Source organism: Aotus nancymaae, unplaced genomic scaffold (genome assembly GCF_030222135.1).
Source record: "Aotus nancymaae isolate 86718 unplaced genomic scaffold, 86718_ANA_hifiasm-v0.15.2.pri h1tg000010l, whole genome shotgun sequence".
NCBI lineage: Eukaryota > Metazoa > Chordata > Mammalia > Primates > Aotidae > Aotus > Aotus nancymaae.
The window spans coordinates 36277591-36297345 of record NW_026988421.1 but is presented as its reverse complement, the minus strand read 5'-3'; the positions used below and the strand labels follow the sequence as shown (position 1 = coordinate 36297345).

The following is a 19755-nucleotide window of genomic DNA, read 5'->3' as shown; positions in this document are numbered from 1 at the left end:
CTGGCCAACATGATGAAACCCCGGCTCTACTAAAAATACAAAAATCAGCCAGGGCTGGGCATGGTGGCTCACACCTGTAATCCTAACACTTTGAGAGGCTGAGGCAGGTGGATCACCTGAGGTCAGGAGTTCAAGATCAGCCTGGCCAACATGGTGAAACCCTGTCTCTACTAAAAATACAAAAATTATCCAGGTGTGGTGGCACATACCTGTAATCCGAGCTGCCCAGGAGGGTGAGGCAGGAGAATCGCTGGAACCCAGGAGGTGGAGGCTGCAGTGAGCCTAGATTGCACCACTGCACTCCAGCCTGGGCAACAGATCGAGACCCTATCTCAAAAAAAAAAAAAAAATCAGCCAGGCATGGTGGTGCAGACCTGTAATTCCAGCTACTTGAGAGGCTGAGACATGAGAATCCCTTGAACCCGAAAGGCAGAGGTTGCAGTGAGCTGAGATTGCGCCACTGCACACCAGTCTGGGCAACAGAGCAAAACACAAACAAAAACAAGTATGTACGTGTTCTCCTCTAACATATAATTAGCGTAGGCCCCAGGCCTTCTCTAGCTCAGTAGCTATTACAAGGAGTTGGTACATAATTTTTTCTTGTTATTCTAGAACATGCAACAGATTTAGTCTAGGTTTTCAACCTCGCTAGTCATTTAATGAATATGTACTAGTTCCTACTATGCTGGTTCCGTTTAAGGAGGTGGAAATATAGCAGAGAATAAGATAAAAGTTCTGGCCCTCGATGCAGCTTATATTCTAAAGGGTGAGGCAGACAACAAACAAAGATACGATGTAATTTCTGGTACTAATGGGGTAGGGGGAAAACTGAGTCAACTAAGGGAAAGGAATGATACAAGAGGGCTGAGGAGAGTAAGCAAAGGCCACTTGGAAGAGGTGGCATTTTGGACTGAGCCCTAAGTGAATAACCAACTTGAAGGTCTCAGGAAAGAGCATTCCCCACAGGGAGCCCCAGGCTCAAATACCACGTCAGCGGAAAGCTGGGGCTTTATGAGGAACCACAGAAAGCTGGCGGACTGTGAGCTGCACAAGCCAGTCAGAGTGGCAGGCACAGTGTCAGACAGATGTGCAAGGGCCCAATCATCCAGGCCTTGTAGAGCACGAGAAGGAGGTTGGCTTTAGTCCATGTAAAATATGTGAAATGGGATACCACTGGACACTTCTGAGCAGAGGAGTAACATGATTTGATTTATTTTTTAAGAGGTTACTCTGAGCCAGGCATGGTGACACAAACCTGTAGTCCCAGCTACTCAGAAGCTGAGGCAGGAGGATGGCCTGAGCCCAGGAGTTCAAGGACAGCCTGGGCAATATGGCAAGACCCTGTCTCTTAAAAAAAATGTTTTTTAAGTGGTTGCTCTGGCCCCATTTTAAACTGTGCTGGTGAAGGAATAGATACAGAGAAACTGCTGAGGAAGCTATCACAGTAACCAGCAATAGCTAGTGAAGGTTTAGACTACAAGGTGGCAGCAGAGAGGAGTGGGGACAGCATTCATTGTGGCTGCATGCAACAAATTAGTCTAGGTTTCAACCTCCCTTATCACCTGACTGGGTATCAGTGTATTCATTGTGCTGCAATTGGATTTCATCACTGAAAATGCTAAAATCGTGAGATGATTGTCATACTGTTGAGTGCTCATTATAATATAATTAAATACAGGCATGGCACCAAGTGCTCTATGTGAATCATCTCAGTTTGCCTCTCACCAGCTTTATGGTAGCTATTATCTCCATTTTCACCTGGATAAACTGATACACTTCGTTTCCATAGAAATCAGTCTTGTTCTTTTCTCATTCTCTGCTTTTTACTATTAAATAAATATGCTTAGTATAATAAACTCACATCTAATAAATATTTTCTTTTGGACTAAAAACTACTTCTTACCACTACATTGCTAAATTAGCTCAAATATTTGGTTTAGATGTTTCCTGATGAAAACAGAACAGCTTTAAAAAATGATGTGGCGATTTCTTTCCCCCCTTAGTTTCCTTAACCTAAGTAAAACTTTTTTTTTAATTCCTTGCAGAAGTTTGAGCCTAGCATCAGTATGTGTCATCAGGGACTAATGTCATTTGAAGGGTTTGCAAGGTAACTTTTAAAATATCTTTTGCCCATCTTTTAAAAGTATACATTTTTCCCATGTCGTCTTAAGAAAATTTGTTTCATCTAGGTTTCTGATGGATAAAGAAAATTTTGCCTCAAAAAATGATGAGTCACAGGAGAATGTCAAAGAACTGCAGCTACCCCTCTCATACTATTACATTGAATCTTCACACAATACCTACCTCACGGGCCATCAGCTCAAAGGAGAATCCTCGGTGGAACTCTATAGCCAGGTACAGGGACTGCCACTTGGAATGTGGTTTTTATTAAACCTAATTATTTACGTTAACCCCTAAAGTCACAAAAACCTGACCCCAGACTCCTTTGAAGATCTTATAAACGATTGCATGTCAAAAATGAGGACGCATGATGTGTGGGAAAACTGGCTATACATACAGCAGTTGTTTTCTTTCTTCTTTTTGTTTTCCCCCATCTATACTTAACTTTTATTCTAGGCCAAAATAAAAGTGTTTGTTTGAGAATCATAGCTTTTAGATCCTAGTTAGTCTGACCTACTCCCACTAAAGTTAGATTTTCCCATGGGAAAATTATCTAATCGTTTCTCTAAATGCTAAATAAATCAATATATTGTAGTGGGAAAGCGTAGTAGAAAATGCAACTTTCTATGTAGTTATTCCCAAAATATTGTTTGTTTTGCTTTTCAGTTTGTTAAATAATTAATCTATCCCTGGGGTAACCAAAAACAATGCAGAAAAAATTCTGCACGAGTGTAGGCACTGTCTCTACACATTCATGAGAATGTTCTTTGAAACTCAGTAGGCTCTTTAAACTAGAAAAAGTACATCCTTTTAACCTAAACATCCAACTTGCAGTGATCTGCATGTCCACTGCCTGTCTGCTATACCGTGGGCAGCTTCCTCATCTATTCTGCCTGTTTTCTGAACTCTTTCAAGAAGGATCAATTGATTGGAGCTGGGCTGAGTCCAGGGAATATAAGTGTGTCACTGGGTGCACATGTGGGTCCAAGTTTGGAAATCACAGTTGTATGGTTTACACAACCCCAGCAACAATGAGGTTCCTTTGTTCTCCCAGATTAGTCCAGATATTCCTCAAAGCATGGGGCAGTGTTTTGTCCCAAAGTTTGTTTAGCATGGAATATGCATTTTAAACTGTATTCTCTAAGGGACTTTTATTATGAAAGAAGATGTGTCCTTAGGGTAGTGATTTTCAAAACAGAAGTTCTGTCCCAGGGCCTCAGCCCCCAACACTGAGATGAGGAAGCAAGAGAGTAGGACAGGTGCCATAGGCTCCCCCGCTTCAGCTAATGTGCTACTCTTACTCACACTTTACATATTGTCCCTCCATTTGCACACAGGATGCCAAGGTTGAAAGAAGTCTGAAATCCATTATTCTGTAGGAAAGAAATGAAATATACATATAAATACAGATATATATTTCATATACACACATATATAGGTATATACATATACGTTTGTACATATGTTAGTGCATATGTACGTATCTATGTATATCTATGTACTTGTGTGTATGCCTATTTCTCCTGGGAAAATAAACAAGGACCAGTGTCCTGGCTTTAATTCCTACTTCATTTCTCTGTTTGACTCCAAAGAGTTTTTAAATCTCTTAACATCACACCCTAAGGAGAAATTATTACAGCTTTTGAATAAGGCACAAGAACCCCTCAAATAGACTCACAGATGTGATTAAACCTACTGTGCAGACAGCTTTAGATCCCTCTCACTTCATTTCTAACCCTCTCCACGCTTCCTTGGCCCTTCCTAATTACCTCTTAACATTTCTCCATGGGGCAGATGGGAAGTGAGAATAAGCCCTGCTCTTCTCATCTAGAATTTCCAGCCCAGGTTTTCCTCTTCTAGCCATATGTGGAGGTCTAAGGTCATGTAGACTTTAGTGAAGACCTTTAGTTATTTCATGCTGAAAAGCCATCTCATCTGTCGCCACTTGCTGAACACTGTTCCCAGTCTGGCAGGGGCACCACAGAGATAAGCAGGTTGGTGTTGCAGCCGCCATTTTACATAGCGATTTCCAGCCCAAGGCACTGCACCTTTAGATACTCCAGCTGCTGAAAGAAGCAAATAGCTAGCCTTGGGATTCTGGACCACCGACTATGCTGTAAAATAGGAAGAATATAGCACATATCTCATACTGTGTTAAAATGAGAATCATTCCACTATCTGAGCTTAGTTTCAGAAACTCTAGTGGTTACTAAGCCCCAGTAATGGATTGCTGTCACATAGAAATAGTTATGTGCATTCTAAAATCAGCAGGTAGGCACATTTACAGACCCAAACCTCTTGACTTGGGTCACCATTCCAGTGTGTGATAGTTTTTTAAGATGATGTACAGATAGATCTATGGAGGAAGAGGCTGCTTCCAGCAAACTTTACAAAGTTGCAACCCAAGCACATGTATTGAGCTCTGCTTCCCACTTTAGATCCAGGATACCAAACAGGTATCAACTCATCCGATTCTTTGAGAGTGTTTTCTGGAGCACTTTGATAAAGAGGTTGTAAGCTAACATATTTTAAAGCTTAGAAGGCAAGTGTGCCTAGCTTGATTATTGATGTCTGCTGTGGGTATGAGAGAAAGGAATCGTTTATGGATTATTTGCCATCTTTGCTCTAGTTGCTGATCTGGAATTAGATAGCCAGGCAAATCCTTGAACTATTTGCTTCTACTCTTCTTACATGCTACGCATTCACAGCAAATATGTTTAATCGTAGCTTAATTTGGGTCTTAATGGAGGAGATTTTATCCTGATTGGCTTCCTATAAATGTTTAGCCAGTTCATTAAGGACTCAGTGGCCTTACTTTCCCTGGGCTGTAGCATCAGCATTTTCACCTCCATGGATGTCTGCCCAGATAGAACATTTGCCTGGTTCTCTAATTTCAAGATGCGCCATTTCAGGGGGTCAAAGTTGCTAGGAAAATGGCCATATGGTTTTGCTATCAAATTTTACTTTCCTTTAACATTCAGCTCTGGTAAACACTCTTCCTTCCTTAGTCTGTTCCCTTCCTTCCCTACTCCAGATTAATTGTGGCCATTGGCGAAAATGTAGTGTTTGTTTTAGACCATATGCCCTTCTGCTCTAGTCCTGAATGTGAACACTGACCGATATGTAGAACTATATGCTGGGTTTAGTTTGAGGCTTTATCTCCAGGTGCTCACCTGGGGTGGATTCTCATTGATCACACAGGTCCTCTTGCAAGGCTGTCGAAGTGTAGAATTGGACTGCTGGGACGGAGACGATGGGATGCCCATCATTTATCATGGACATACACTGACAACCAAGATCCCCTTCAAGGTAATGCTTCATAACTTTCTTTAAATCAAATCACAAAGAGACATTATCTCCATTTCTCTCTCTCTCTCTTTTTTTTTTTTTTTTTTTTTTTGATATGAGATCTCTCTCAGTTATCCAGGCTAGAGTGCAGTGGTGTCATCTTGGCTCACTGCAACCTCCACCTCCGAGGTTCAAGCAATTCTCCTGCCTCAGCCTCCCGAGTAACTGGGATTACAGGGGCATGCCATCAAGCCCAACCAATTTTTGTATTTATAGTAGAGACGGGGTTTCACCATGTTGGTCAGGCTGGTCTCAAAGTCCTGACCTCAAGTGATCCGCCCACCTCAGCCTCCCAAAGTGCTAGGATTACAGGCATAAGCCACCACCCCTGGCCTTCATTCATCATTTAAATCAGTGACTTGACCAAATTACACCTTAGGTCAAGGGTCTTTATGCTGGGTCTAAATGAAGACTTCCCAAAAGTGTTTGCTGTATCATGTAGAATACACGTTCATGTTTCTGGAGTTAATCTAGAACTCTTATTAGATTCCACATTCAACCAAAGTTAGTAGCCATTACCTTATATTAGTTAGCGTGTAATAATACTATTGCAATTTTTACATAATATGATGATATAAAAGGCAGGGTCTGTTCTCCTGCTGTAGAAATTAACAGTCATTTGTCCTGGTATAATGCTGACAAAGGCCAATGCCAAGAGTTAGGAGATGGTTAAATAGTTAGCATTATACTATTATGAGCATCAGTTCTGCCTGAGAAGATTGGGCACCCAGGAAGACTGATCTCATTGGATTTGTGTTTCAAATTCCGGGTAGCTTATTCATTCAGTTATGCAATTACTATCTTCATTCAGAAGGTCTTAGGCTGTGTGACATCATTTTTCTCTGAACTGTGGCCAGGCTGTGAAGGAATATTATTTTTATTTCCTACGTAGAAATAGTAGCTAAAATGCATTTTCTCCTTAACTTGGTTTCCTATTTAGCACTCCTAAAACCCCTGTGTGCTATATTGGTCAGGGGACAAATTAATAACTGTGTTTACATACACACATAAATATATGTGATATATGTCATACTGCCTCAAATAAATTATAAACTCTTTATAAGCAGGAAAGTATTTTGTGCTTATGTTTGCTGCTATAAGTAAGAGAGTATCTTTTACCTGCAATATACTCTATATGTAGAGAGAGAGTATATGTATATAGATTTGTTAAATTCAGTGTGATAGTTGTTCTTTATAGTATGTGAACAATACTCATTATAAACAGTTTAATGTCTTTCTACAAAATAGCCTTATCCTCATGATTCATTAGAAAATATAAAAACCACCTTTGACCAGAGTCTGCTGTATGCAACAACTGAGATGCTTTCTGTGGCTATAAATACCCTGCGTTCTGACCACCTTGGACAGATATCTGGACTCTAATGAGCTGTTTTGGCTTTCATAGGAAGTGGTTGAAGCCATTGATCGCAGTGCCTTCATCAACTCTGACCTGCCAATCATCATATCGATTGAGAACCATTGTTCATTGCCTCAGCAACGAAAAATGGCAGAAATTTTCAAGGTGAGCTCTCAACAAAAAGGCAGGATGATGTGTTCGCAGAATGGTGTGTTGGCCCTTGTCTTGCAGTTGTCATTGGATGGTTTTTTGTTTTTTGGCTTTTTTGAGACAGCGTCTCACTCTCTCACCCAGGTTAGAGAGTGCAGTGGTGCAGTCTCAGCTCACCACAGCCTCTGCCTCTGAGTTTCAAGTGATTCTCCTGCCTCAGCCTCCTGAGTAGCTGGGATTACTGGTGTGTACCCCCATGCCTGGCTAATTTTTGTATATTTAGGAGCGACAGGGTTTCACCATGTTGGGCAGTCTGCTCTGGAACTCCTGGCTTCAAGCGATCTGCCTGACTTGGCCTCTGGAAATGCTGGGATTGTAGGCATGAGCCACACACCCGGCTGTCATTGGATATTACACGAGGCCTTTGTGGACCACACCACAGTTGGACCTTGGCCGTGAAGCGTATACAGTTAGGGTCCCACAGATCTGAGAAATTGGGCTGTTCTCAGCCTGGGCCCTCTCTGGGATGGTCCCTCTTTTCAGCTGGAATAATATACACATTGCTCTCTGGTCTCCTGACCCTTTCCAGAAAGCCTTAGGAGGAAACGATAGACCAACTCTCCAACATTTCTGGTATCACACGTCAGGGATGCCAGGGTGTCATCTGTCAGTTGTATGTGGAAAAGCTGAAAATATCTCAGGGCAAATAAGTCAAATCTTCTTGTAGGAGATCTTATACCACAGTACAAGGATCCAAGTTAGCAAAGAGCTTAGACTGGCCAGCACAGTTGCTGTGTTAACAGTCAGCCCTTCCTTATGTAAGGGAATAATGCACCCAAATGTAGGAGCAGATATTCCATTATGCCTCCCGCTTCCTCTAATGGTAGAGGCATTTGTGGAAATGTGGCTCTCAGTGGGAAGAGGGGCACTAGCAAAAGAAAATGTCCCCAAATATTAATGCCAACAAAACTAATTAACTCTTCATATTGTCTTGGCCTAAGCTTTGATTTTTTTTTTTCAATTAAAAAAATAACTTAAGGCCAGGCCCAGTGGCTCACACCTGTAATCCTAGCACTTTGGGAGGCTGGGGTGGGTGGATCGCTTGAGCTCAGGAGTTTGAGACCAGCCTGGGCAACAAGGCAAAAATCTATGAAAAATACAAAAATTACCCAAGTGAGGTGGCATGAGCCTGTACTCCCAGCTACTTGAGGGGCTGAGACAGGAGGATCGCTTGAGCTCAGGAGGTGGAGGCTGCAGTGAGGCAAGATCATGCCACTGCACTCCAGCCTGGGTGACAGAGTGAGTTTTATTGTCTCCAAATAAAAAAACTGGAAATAGAAATTGCCATATTTTCTATCCTTATCCCAATAAATTACCCTGTGTCTGCCTTCTCTCCACTCACCTCCTGGAGAGGCACACACTCTGCTTTGGAGATTGATGCTGAAAATCTTTGTGAGAATTGTGTCTGTGGTTCTTCACACTATGTGGGGGCAAATTCTACCTAAGTCTCATCTTTGTCCCTACACCCTGTCCCCTCCAAAGTTTCTATCCTTTTGATTTGACTTCATCCAAAACTAACCTTATTGTACAAACAACAGCTTCTAACCGGTTCTCTGTTTTCTTATTTAATACCTCAGACCTCAGAATATTTTCCTAAATATTTAGAACTGACCCCAGCTGCAAAGTGGCTTCAGTCTCTCCTCTTGTCCTTCTAATCACCTCCCTTCCTTTCAGTAAGCAACTGTGAAGGGGGCAGAGCAGGGGACAACTTCTTTCCTAGTTCCTCTTCCTAAGACTTTTTAAATAATTCAACCAATCTAAAATATCTACTCTAGGAAGTATACATGTATTTATCAATTATAGATAAAAGGTATTGATTGTATGTTTTCCTTTATTCTTTTTAGACTGTGTTTGGAGAAAAGCTGGTGGCTAAATTCTTATTTGAGACTGATTTCTCAGATGATCCAATGCTTCCTTCACCTGACCAACTCAGAAGGAAAGTGCTTCTTAAAAACAAGAAGCTAAAAGCCCATCAGACACCAGTGGATATCTTAAAGCAAAAGGTACTCCCCTGTTGTGAAACTGGTTAAGGAAAGGCAGTGTGCTTAGAACAAAAAAAAAAAAAAAGTCATTCTAACCTTTCAGATGACCTGCTGGTTTACTAGTTTTTCAAGATTGAATTTCCTTAAATGATAAATTTGATTTTGGGCTTTTCATAGACCAGTAAATTCTCTCATCTCACTCACCTAAGATTTAATTTGTGGAATTGTTCCCACATTGAATAAACCTCTGTTATTTAATGTATTCTGAGTGGGATGATGGGTGACTCTTGTGTCTGAAAGTGAGCTTCAGGGTTGTCCATCCCACAATGGCTGCTATAGTCCCCTTTAGGGAGAGCCCCCTTAGGGGAGCACTTGGCATGGGGCTTGCAGTGGAAGCCCAATAGCAGCAGCCCTGTGATCCCGGTGTATCACTGGTTTGTGCTGCTTGGGCCCAGATCTCGTCCACAGAGATCTGTGCCCAAGAACAACAAACCCACCTGTGTAGGAGACCCTCAGCCCAAAGGTCTGGGAAGAAAGTTCAGGTCCAGAACACTGAGTCTATTTGCCAGGCTGCACCTACTTATCCCATAGGATGACAGCTGGTAAAACTACTTGTTCTACTTAGGAGGGCACTGTTGCTCCTAAAACATCACTTTGGAAACTAGCCAGCTACAGACTTGCTCTCAGGATGACCTGCTTTCAAAAGAGAACAAGTACATAGATGCTAAAGATTCAGAAACCAGTTTCTTGATGAAAATCCAAACCTGCATATTCCCTTGAAATCGTTGTGTACTCTGGAGGTATACATTACCCAATTTGACAATCACTCACGACTCTGAGCCAAAAGTCGCAAAATCAGCCACCTTCAGGGTCTAAGCAGGAAACATCAGTGTGAGGAGCCAGCTGGATACAGGACGGCTGGAAGTGGTGAGGACAGGAGTGGGGTGTGCACACCTCATCAACGAACAGCTCGAATTCAATTATCTTTAACACACTGCACCAGCCGAACAAGTCAGGTCTGGAGGTGAAGTCAGCCCCAAGGCCCACCAGCTGGAAACCTCCACTAGGTCTCCCTTGATTCGGGTTTACACTCTCAAAGCATCTCCAGGTGACCTGGCCTTTGCTGGGGTTCCAGAGGCCATGTCACCTCCGCTGATGGGCCTTGTTATGACGTTATTTAACTGAAATGTTAGTATGTATACTCTACCTGGCCTTTCTCAAATGCCACCTCAGTGACTGACCACCCAGCCGTGGTGCTTTTTCTTCTAGAGCCCTGTTCGTCTATGCTGTTTTCTCTATCCAACGATTCCCGCCCCATCCTCACTGCCAAGCAGATAAAGCTGTTAACCACACATACCGCTAAGGTCTTCAAGATATATGTGAATGTCCTTGCCTTTCCCATTCTGGCGCAGTCATTTGCAGTTACTCATAAGGCTTTCATTCCACTAATGAACAGAAGTCTTTTTTTATGTTGAGCCCAAACCTTCCTTCCTGTTCCTTCTTCTCATTGGCCCTCCCTCTTCCCTCTGCAGCTGTAAGACTAATTTTATATTTAGAAAGCTATCATGTGTTTCCCCACCAGCTTTTCTTCCCCAAGCTAAAAATTCTTGTTGTGCCAACTGTGCCTGACAGGATATGGTTGCTAAGACTCTTCATTTGCCATTAAGAATATCGTGGATATTCCTGAATTTATCAATCTTAAAATGTGATTTCCAGAACTAAGTCAGTATTCTAGATAGGATCTGACAGCCCAAGAACAGTGAAACCATCACCTCCCCTAATTTGAACTTTAAACCTTTGTTAATGCAGCCTCAGACTGTTTTCTTTTTAAAAACTCTTGGCCAGCTGCTGTGGCTCACACCTGTAATCCCAGCACTTTGGGAGGCTGAGGCAGGTGGATTGCTTGAGTCTAGGAGTTCAAGACCAGCCTGGGCAACATACCAAATCCTCATCTCTACAAAAAATATAAAAATTAGCTGGACATGGTGGCACGTGCCTGTATTCCCAGCTACTGGAGAGGCTGAGGCAGGAGGATCACCTGAGCCTGGGAGGCCAAGGCTGCAGTGAGCCATGATCGTGCCACTGCACATCAGTCTAGGCTATAGAGTGAGACCCTGACTCAAAAAAAAAAAAAATTCTTTAGCACACACTGGGCTCATGTTAAGCTTGTAGAAAATAAAAAGCATTCAGTTGTTTTCAAATAGACATGCCCAGTCTTCCCATTTTTCCAGATTAACAATAAATTTTAACCTTTTGTATATGGGAGCCTCATATTTATCTCTATTTTTGCTCTTCTTGGTTTTAGTACATTAATACAGTCTACAAGGTTCTTTGTGAATTTGGTTTCTGTCATCTGGTCCATTTATTAGCAGTTTCTCAAACTGCATCTTCATCCCAAGTTGCCTTCGAGTCAGCCAGCCATGGAGAAGAGGCCTGTGCCCTTCTTAAAGAACCCTCGGCATTTGGATGATTACTGCTCCTGTCTGGTGCTCTCCTCTCTTGTAGCCTGCATTTCCCATAGTGTGCTTCAACCTCTTTATTGATTTATGTATAAAATAGAAAACTGAAGCCTGGCCTCTTGTGTGACTTTCTCAAGGCCACCCAGCTCACAGCAGCAGAGCTTAGTCTCAGATGTGGGTCTTTATAGAAGCCCTTTTCAAAGGTGATACAGAAGTCAGAATTATTAATAAGAATAATCACTGGAGCACTTTGAAAAACAGATTCTAAGGTCATGAATCTAAAGTCAGAATTTCCATAAGAAAGGCCTGGTCATCTGTTTATATAAAAATAATTCCTTAAGTTACCATGGTGTCTGCAGAAAAAAATAAATAATAATTCGTATAATCCTGGAAGTTTGAGAAACACTATTTATCTGCTGTTTTTTCCCCAAAGTGAATTACCTTATCCAAAAAAGCTAAGGAGGTTACTGTGCAGTAAACTTGTTCTTAGGAGACCCTTTCCAACTCTGCAAGCCACCTCTTTATTTTCTAAGTTCTCACAAACCAAGTGATTAATACCCCATCATGAAATTTTGTCAGTTATCACCTTGACATTGCCCACAGTATAATTTCCACAGCTTACTTGTTCCTCATTTTGGAAAAATGGGACAATATAATCCCCATTTCCAGTTTTCTAAGACTGCTTGCAACCTTTCATGATGACTTCCCAGGGAGTATCAGCAATGATTCCACTGTCATATCTGTAAGGCCTTTCAGTTTTCTGGTAGATCATGGGTCTAGACCTAGTGAGCTGACCTCAAATAAGCTGGGTGAATGCCCAGAGTTTCAGTGGGCTCAGACCTATCTCTTAACATAGAAGGCCTACATCATTTCCATACAAAGAACTCGCCCTCAGCAAGGATGGACTGATTCAGAGCAGGATTTATGAAGCCCTCCACCTGCCCCTAGCTTGTGCTGAGATGCATCCTGAGGTCTCCTAACTATACCCTACCTGGATTCTCCAAGATTCTGACATTCCTCTCCTGAACTCGAACCCAAAAAACTCCAACAGTTCGCCCTAGATAACAGGCACTGTGGCGAGGTACTGGGGAAACAGAAGGGTAAAACATTGCTCCTGCCTAGCCCTATCAGGACCAGTCTCCTCATCTGACCCATACCGCCAACCCTGACCTATATCCGAGTTACTTTTATTCAAGGGCTGAGGTCCCATTTTTCTACCCTAGAATAAGTACGATATTGCATAGAAGGGTACCAGCTGCTGGCTGTTCATTGGGCTACCTCTCCCATGCTTCTGCTTGAGCATCTCAGGGGCTTGCCACTCCACTTTCAGACACTGCCATCCGTGGTTCTTTGGTGTCCTTCTCCCATACAGTTCTCAGGCTTTCCTGCCAGTGGGTCTGTCCAGCCCTTGGCCTCATCATTCCCAGCACTTGGTGTTACCTTGAGTGCTCGCTGCATCAAGGCCCTTCTCCTATCAGCCATAAACAGACCTGCTTTTGGGGCTCACTTGTGCCTACAACAGATTTCCCAAAGTTTGGAAGAACACTAATGCTATGAGACTCTGAGAAGAGAAAGATGGGGAAGAAAATCCTTCCTGGTTAAGTAAGCATGAGACATGTTGCACTGGAGATCTTTGAAGACTCGTAATGCCCTTTAGCATATTAAATGAAGGCTGTGTGAAACCCTGCAGTAGGAATGTGTTCAGGTTTGGTTAAGCTGCTGTTTCCAGGCATTCAATGTGTTTTGTGGTTCCTGTGATTGTCAGTTTTTCCATAACACTTATTAACACCCACAGAGCTCCATAAAACCCACTTTGAGAAATCTCAGCTTAGACAATGTCCAGTTATCTGGAATAGGTTTCATCTGGATATGGACACAGCCTAAATTGTATCTTCCTTATGTATACATTTTTATTATAACGGTAATATAACCACATTTCAAAAAATTAGGGAATAGAGAATTATTTTAAAACACATATAATTCCAGGGTCAAACACCTGTATTACATGAGTTCTTAACCTTGGTAATATCCACAAATAGAATTTAGGGAGTCTGTAGATATAAATGGAAAAAAATTACATCTTTATTTTCACTAATTTCTAGCTGAAATGTAGCATTTCCTCTGATTATAAATGTAGAGAATAAAGTACAGTACTGTAGGCAGTACCTATTGTCACCATAGAAATGGCAACTTTTTCATTATACTTCACAGTTGTCACTAATATCTCCAAGAAGTATTTATGCTCAATTTATATTTTCAAAAATGTTACTTGACCTACTACTATGTTTTCTACTGTGTTAATAAAGAAACACATATATTCTCATAGCACAAATTTGTTCCTATAACATGTGATAACTGTATTCAACAGTATTTCCTTTTAATCATTTCATTTTATGCATTTACAACCTCATTCTGAGAAGGAATCCCATCTCACCAGACAACCAGAGAAGTCTATGACACAAAAGCAAGTGAAGAACCCCTGCTGTATTAACATTTACTATCTAGCACTTTTATGACTGTCATTTTATATAACTGTACTTTAAATATATAAAACAAAAAATACAGAATTATATGTATATTTATATAGTATCTAGGTATCTGTGTGCCCACACATACATTTTATATATAGTATATATTAGCACACACACATACCTATGCACACATACACATGCAGAATTGTCTATGTATATGTGCATATATAATCTATATATTATGATATTCAATTTATAAATATTGAATGAAAAAATTTAGTGAACAAAAGAATTTGTTCAATTCCTTTGTTCAATAAACATATATCAATTACTTTTTCATGTCTCATTCTCTCAAGCAGACAACCATTGCTTACTGACCCCATTCCTCTATTGTTGGACTTTTAGGTTGTTTCTTGCTTTTAGTTCATGCGAGTAACTTTTCCTACATTTCAGATGATTTTCTTAAGCTAGGCAGTTTCCCAGACCTGTCCTGATGCTAATCACTTCACAGTAATTCCAGTAAACATGGAGTATGTGACCTTCCTGGCTGCACACATCAACTTCCTAAAGCTTCCAGGCCTGTTTTGTTAATCTGATTTACGGTTCAGATAGTCTTTTGAAAAAACTTTATTTAAACCAACAATAATTCTTTAGGCCTCTTTGTCCATAAGGATTCTAACATTGTTCTCAAGGTCAGGGGCCTGTAGATATTATTTTAAGAAGGAGAAAAAATGGTTTATTAACAAAGACATACTCTCAAAAATTTATGGGTGATTCACTTCCTCAGTTATTTGGGATTGATGCTGGTTCTCCAAAGCACCAAAGCTTTCTCTTGGAGGGGTTGCCCTGGGAACCTGGCTAGCTGGGCACCTCATACAGTCTTCTGGAGACTGTGTATAAAAGCTCCAGGATTCTTCCTGTAGGAATGCTAACATTCACCTGAGTGTTGACATTGCATTTCAAGTGAATCTAGATTTTTTTCTCCTCTCCCAAATGTATCAAAATAGGTTAAGCTACTTTTAGCGATTGTGTTAAACATCAGGGGTAGTTTTGAAGGTTATAAATGAATTCAGTAGCTTGGCATCTGCAGTTTACAATTATTGCTATTTTACAGGCTCATCAGTTAGCATCTATGCAAGCACAGGCTTATAATGGTGGGAATGCCAACCCCCCACCTGCCAGTAATGAGGAAGAGGAAGATGAGGAAGACGAATATGATTATGACTATGAATCCCTTTCTGATGGTAAGAGAAACAGATCCCTATGCTGTGCACAGGAAAATGTTTGGATGATTTTCCACATTTTTCTTTCTAAAATAAACCTGGAGCTCCAGAGACCAATAATACAGAATTTTGTAGTATTGTCCAGGAGTTTCTGAATTCAGTCACTTAGCAAGGACCGAGGAAGGAAAGGGATTCTGTTAGCCACCACCTGAGGAAAGAAGAGGCAGGTGTGGGAAGTTACAGGGAGTCATTCCTATGACAAGTTTTTAGAGGAAGAGATGAGATTGCAGCAAAGAAATCTTGTTTTCACCCTTTAGTTTCTAATGTGGCTGATGCTCTTGGCAGGAATTGTAGTCTGAGGCTGCGTCCTTTTTCCTGCACCACCGGCAGGGGGCAGCATCACGATTCTGTGCTCTCTGTTCATTTCACTCTCACACCACTAAGCTAACAAGATCTTCTGGCCCTACCAAAGAGAAAAAACATGGGCAATTGCTAATGTTGCAATACAAAAAAGTCACATGAATGATGTTAACTACAGATTACTAGCGAAGGATTCTTCTCACCTGAGAATTAGGTTTTCAGTGTGTTTCATTTGCATTAAACACTTGTTAGAGATTGCAGAATGTTTACTCGGGTTCCCTTGCTGATAGAAGACTGTTTCATTTTGGTGACGTCTGAAAGACAACAATATAATAAGAAAATGCCAAGGTTCCTATTTCTATAAACATTATACAGTAGAATATATTGTTTCTATGTGGAATAATTGTTTTGCTAAATATGCAGATATGCCGAGACCAGAAACAACTTACCATTAAGTTATGTCAGGCATTAAGACAACTGAGCCGCCTTGTCCAAATATCTGCTGCTCAGCAGAAATTCCGGTTGTCTCCAATCATAGTTGAGTTTTGTGAACCTCCATCACTTGTTACACTGCAGTCTCTGTCTGCCCCCAAATATAATACTAAACTATGTCACTTAATATTTGTCCTTAGTAATAGTTGATTGCTTCCTACCATCAATTAAAAGCCAATTTGCTACATCTGAAACTCCATGAGCTAATATGAGGGACATATCTCATCAGATAGTAAGAGGGAAAAACTTAAAAGGAGGCAAGACGGTTTCTCTACAGCCTCTTCCTGAAAAGTCATGGGAATGGGAATTTTTCATAGTCTTCTTCCCCATGGATTTCTTCCCCATTACAGTTGCAGTAATGCCCCATAGAAGAACAAATTGATTCAGATATGAAATAAAAAACACACTTAAGAAATTAACTAATCCAGATGTCATATGCCCCTATAAGTAGTTAGTCCACTAGAAAACAAATTTGCTTTCTCCTAAATTACTCCTGTGCTTTTTCTGTACTTCTGAGAACAGGAAAGGAGAAAGTTTTTAGAAATTATTATTATACTGTAGATTTCACATAAAGAAAAAATAATTATTATAGATGGTTTTGATTTGCAAACAACAAAATGAACAAGTGGAAGAAGGATCTTTCGGATTTATTTTCATTTGAGACAGTAAAATTCAATTCTATACCACTGAATTTCTAAGATAGTTGCATGCATTTTTAAAAATCCACATAAGCAGAGATTGGGGTATCAGTGGAAATGGGGACCCTGCAAGGCTCTGTTCCAATAGACTATGAGACCTGGGGCAATGTTCTTTTCACCACTTTAGGCCTTACATGCCTCAGATATGTAATGAAAAGGTTTTGTGAAGTGTTTGGTGATGTTCTGCCTTTACTTCCAAGACTAACATCTATGATGTATGACCACTTAAGCCCACTACCACTACATGAGTATTTCCCCTTTCATTGAAAGATCCCTCTGACTGGATGATTCTCAAACAGGCCTTGTAGTTATGCTGTGACTTGTTGAAGCTTGTCCAGCTAAGGCTTCTGTATATTAAATGCCTTGCTAACCATACACCTTTGATTATTGTTGTGACCATCTCCACTTTCTCCAGCAGGGATAGAAAACAGAAATCTGCCTGCTGTGGGAAGCACCATGACCAGCCTCTTAGGGGGCCTAAAAGGTTTCCTAGTTTCTTCTAATAATGGGTCCTTTTAAGAATCAGATGAAAGCTGTCACCTCTGAAAAATAAAACGTGCTCTCAAAATTCTGCACAACTACAAGAGTTTCATAAGTTTCCCAAGACCCTCATGGGCATCCTAGATTAAGAACCAATCTCTGAAGTCAGGGTGCCCAGTTTATCTCTGTGGCATCTCTCATCCTTTGTTTTCATACCCAAGGATGTTAGATTCATGCCAACGTGTTAGATTAATTCCTTTATTTAAATAATTATTTAATTAAATTCCTTTGGGCTATAAAAATTTGACCCAGCAATCCTATTACTGGATATATACCCAAAGGATTATAAATCGTTCTATTACAAAGACACATGCACATGTGTGTTCATTGCGGCACTGTTTAAAATAGCAAAGACCTGGAAGCAACCCAAATGCCCATCAATGATAGACTGGACAAAGAAAATGTGGCACATAGACACCATGGAATACTAGCAGCCATAAAAAATGATGAGTTTGTGTCCTTTGTAGGGACATGGATGAATCTGGAAACCATCATTCTCAGTAAACAGACACAAGAACAAAAAACCAAACACTGCATGTTCTTACTCATAGGCGGGCGTTGAACAATGAGAACACAAGGACACAGGGAGGGGAGCATTACACATGGGGGTCTGTTGGTGGGGGTTCAGGGGAGGGACAGCAGGGGTGGGGAGGGATCACATGGGGAGAAATGCCAGATATAGGTGATGAGGGGATGGAGACAGCAAACCACCTTGCCAAGTATGTACCTATGCAACAATCTTGCATGATCTGCACATGTACCCCAGAACCTAAAGTACAATTAAAAAAAATAAATTGTTGCAAAAAAAAAATGAGTTAATGCCTAGCCACAGAATTATTGCAAGAAAAGAAAACCCTAAGGAAGTTGCAAATGAGTTATGTATTTTAGGAATTGCAACTCTCTGCCTTTTGGGTAATAAATGCTTAATGAATATTTTTCTCCCAACCTTGTGTACCTTGTGACTAGTTTTGAACATACACTGCAGACTAATTTGAATTTACAATTAACATGGACATATTCCATGACAATGACAGCATGATTCCAACAAATTACTCTGTTTCTGTCTATTTGAAATGAAGTCATATTGGGGGTATTACAATAGTCAGTAACTCAAAATATGTAACATCGATGTGTCAACCCTTGACATGATTCACATTAATAATGTTCACTTTTCTTTTACTGCTAGTCCTTGCGTCACTCAACAGTCAGAATATTAAATCTATATAGCATTTCTTGTTTCATGTATCTGATAATCTAAGCTGCTGTTATTTATGCTTTGCTTCATGCCTTTGTTTAATTTATCTGGTGTTTGTCTTAATTTTCTCCTTCCTTTACCACTTTCTGATTCTGTTTTTCTGTAGCAGATGTCCTTACTGCCTCCCCTGCTCCTAACGGTCAGGAAGGTAAATGCCATTTGAACTGGGCATTCTAACTGCATGGACATCAGCATTCTGTTTCCAATTTCTTGGGCCTGGTTAGCATGACGTTGTGATACTTCTGTGAATACACATGTAATGAAATGATTTATCTCATTTACTTCTTAGCCTGCATGGCCCTGATTTGGTATAAGGTCATTTTGGTCTAAGCATTTGTGCTCTGGTGAGATACTAAATCTTGAGTGAGAAATTAGCTTTCTTGTTTTTCGTTTTAAAAGGCCATCATCACGATACACCTCTAATACCTTTAGAGTCATTCAGAATAGAAAGGCAAAAAAAGAGCAAAATATGATTATATCTCATACTTATTAGATCTATTTTATTTTCTGTTCTTATGATTATCACTTAGTAAATTAATAATAGTCATGAAAACTTACTAATTATAATTGTGAAAACTTTGCATTGTACCCAATAATAAGTCTTTCCCCCTAGGTTTTGGCATTTCTCAAGGCAAAAGAAGTAAATAGCTTCATTTCAAAGTGAGAGTGTTTAAATCATATATGTACCATCTAGAAGTGCTTCAGTCACTAAATCCTTCCCAAACATGTGCTGTCAGCTTCTTGACACAGGATTCTTCCATAATATTTGCACAGTTCCGGCCGGGCGCAGTGGCTCCCGCCTGTAATCCCAGCGCTTTGGGAGGCCGAGGCGGGTGGATCACGGGGTCAAGAGATCGAGACCATCCTGGTCAACATGGTGAAACCCCGTCTCTACTAAAAAAAAAACAAAAAATTAGCTGGGCATGGTGGCATGTGCCTGTAATCCCAGCTACTCAGGAGGCTGAGGCAGGAGAATTGCCTGAACCCAGGAGGCGGAGGTTGCGGTGAGCCGAGATCGCGCCATTGCACTCCAGCCTGGGTAACAAGAGCGAAACTCTATCTCAAAAAAAAAAAAAAAAAAAAAAAAAATTTGCACAGTTCCAATCATCTGTATGAAAATGGGCATCCTCATTTGGATTATGTCTGTATGCCAGATTATTTGGAATCATTTAAATTATGTCTATAAGTGACAAAAACTACTGGTCAATAAATCAATTAAGTTGAAAATAACTGCATCAA

General features: G+C 40.7%; 1 protein-coding gene and 1 long non-coding RNA gene across 6 annotated transcripts in view; one reads left to right on the top strand and one right to left on the bottom strand.

Moving 5' to 3' along the window:
- Nucleotides 1-19755, top strand: part of PLCE1 (phospholipase C epsilon 1) — a 341927-nt gene that overhangs the window by 281209 nt on the left and 40963 nt on the right. For 2 of the 5 annotated variants that reach the window (XM_064374095.1, XM_064374100.1), the window contains 7 exons: nt 2046-2107; nt 2190-2355; nt 5323-5430; nt 6875-6991; nt 8881-9039; nt 15063-15192; nt 18623-18664. In XM_064374095.1, the coding sequence (XP_064230165.1) occupies nt 2046-2107; nt 2190-2355; nt 5323-5430; nt 6875-6991; nt 8881-9039; nt 15063-15192; nt 18623-18664 (784 nt within the window). The remainder of the gene's footprint in view (nt 1-2045; nt 2108-2189; nt 2356-5322; nt 5431-6874; nt 6992-8880; nt 9040-15062; nt 15193-18622; nt 18665-19755) is intronic. The other 3 variants (XM_064374097.1, XM_064374098.1, XM_064374096.1) reach the window with 2 other exon arrangements.
- Nucleotides 13379-19433, bottom strand: LOC105718955 (uncharacterized). The gene is made up of 3 exons (XR_001107874.2): nt 19204-19433; nt 15735-15845; nt 13379-15634 (listed from the first exon to the last, which is right to left on the bottom strand). It is a non-coding gene; the product is annotated as an uncharacterized LOC105718955 (long non-coding RNA).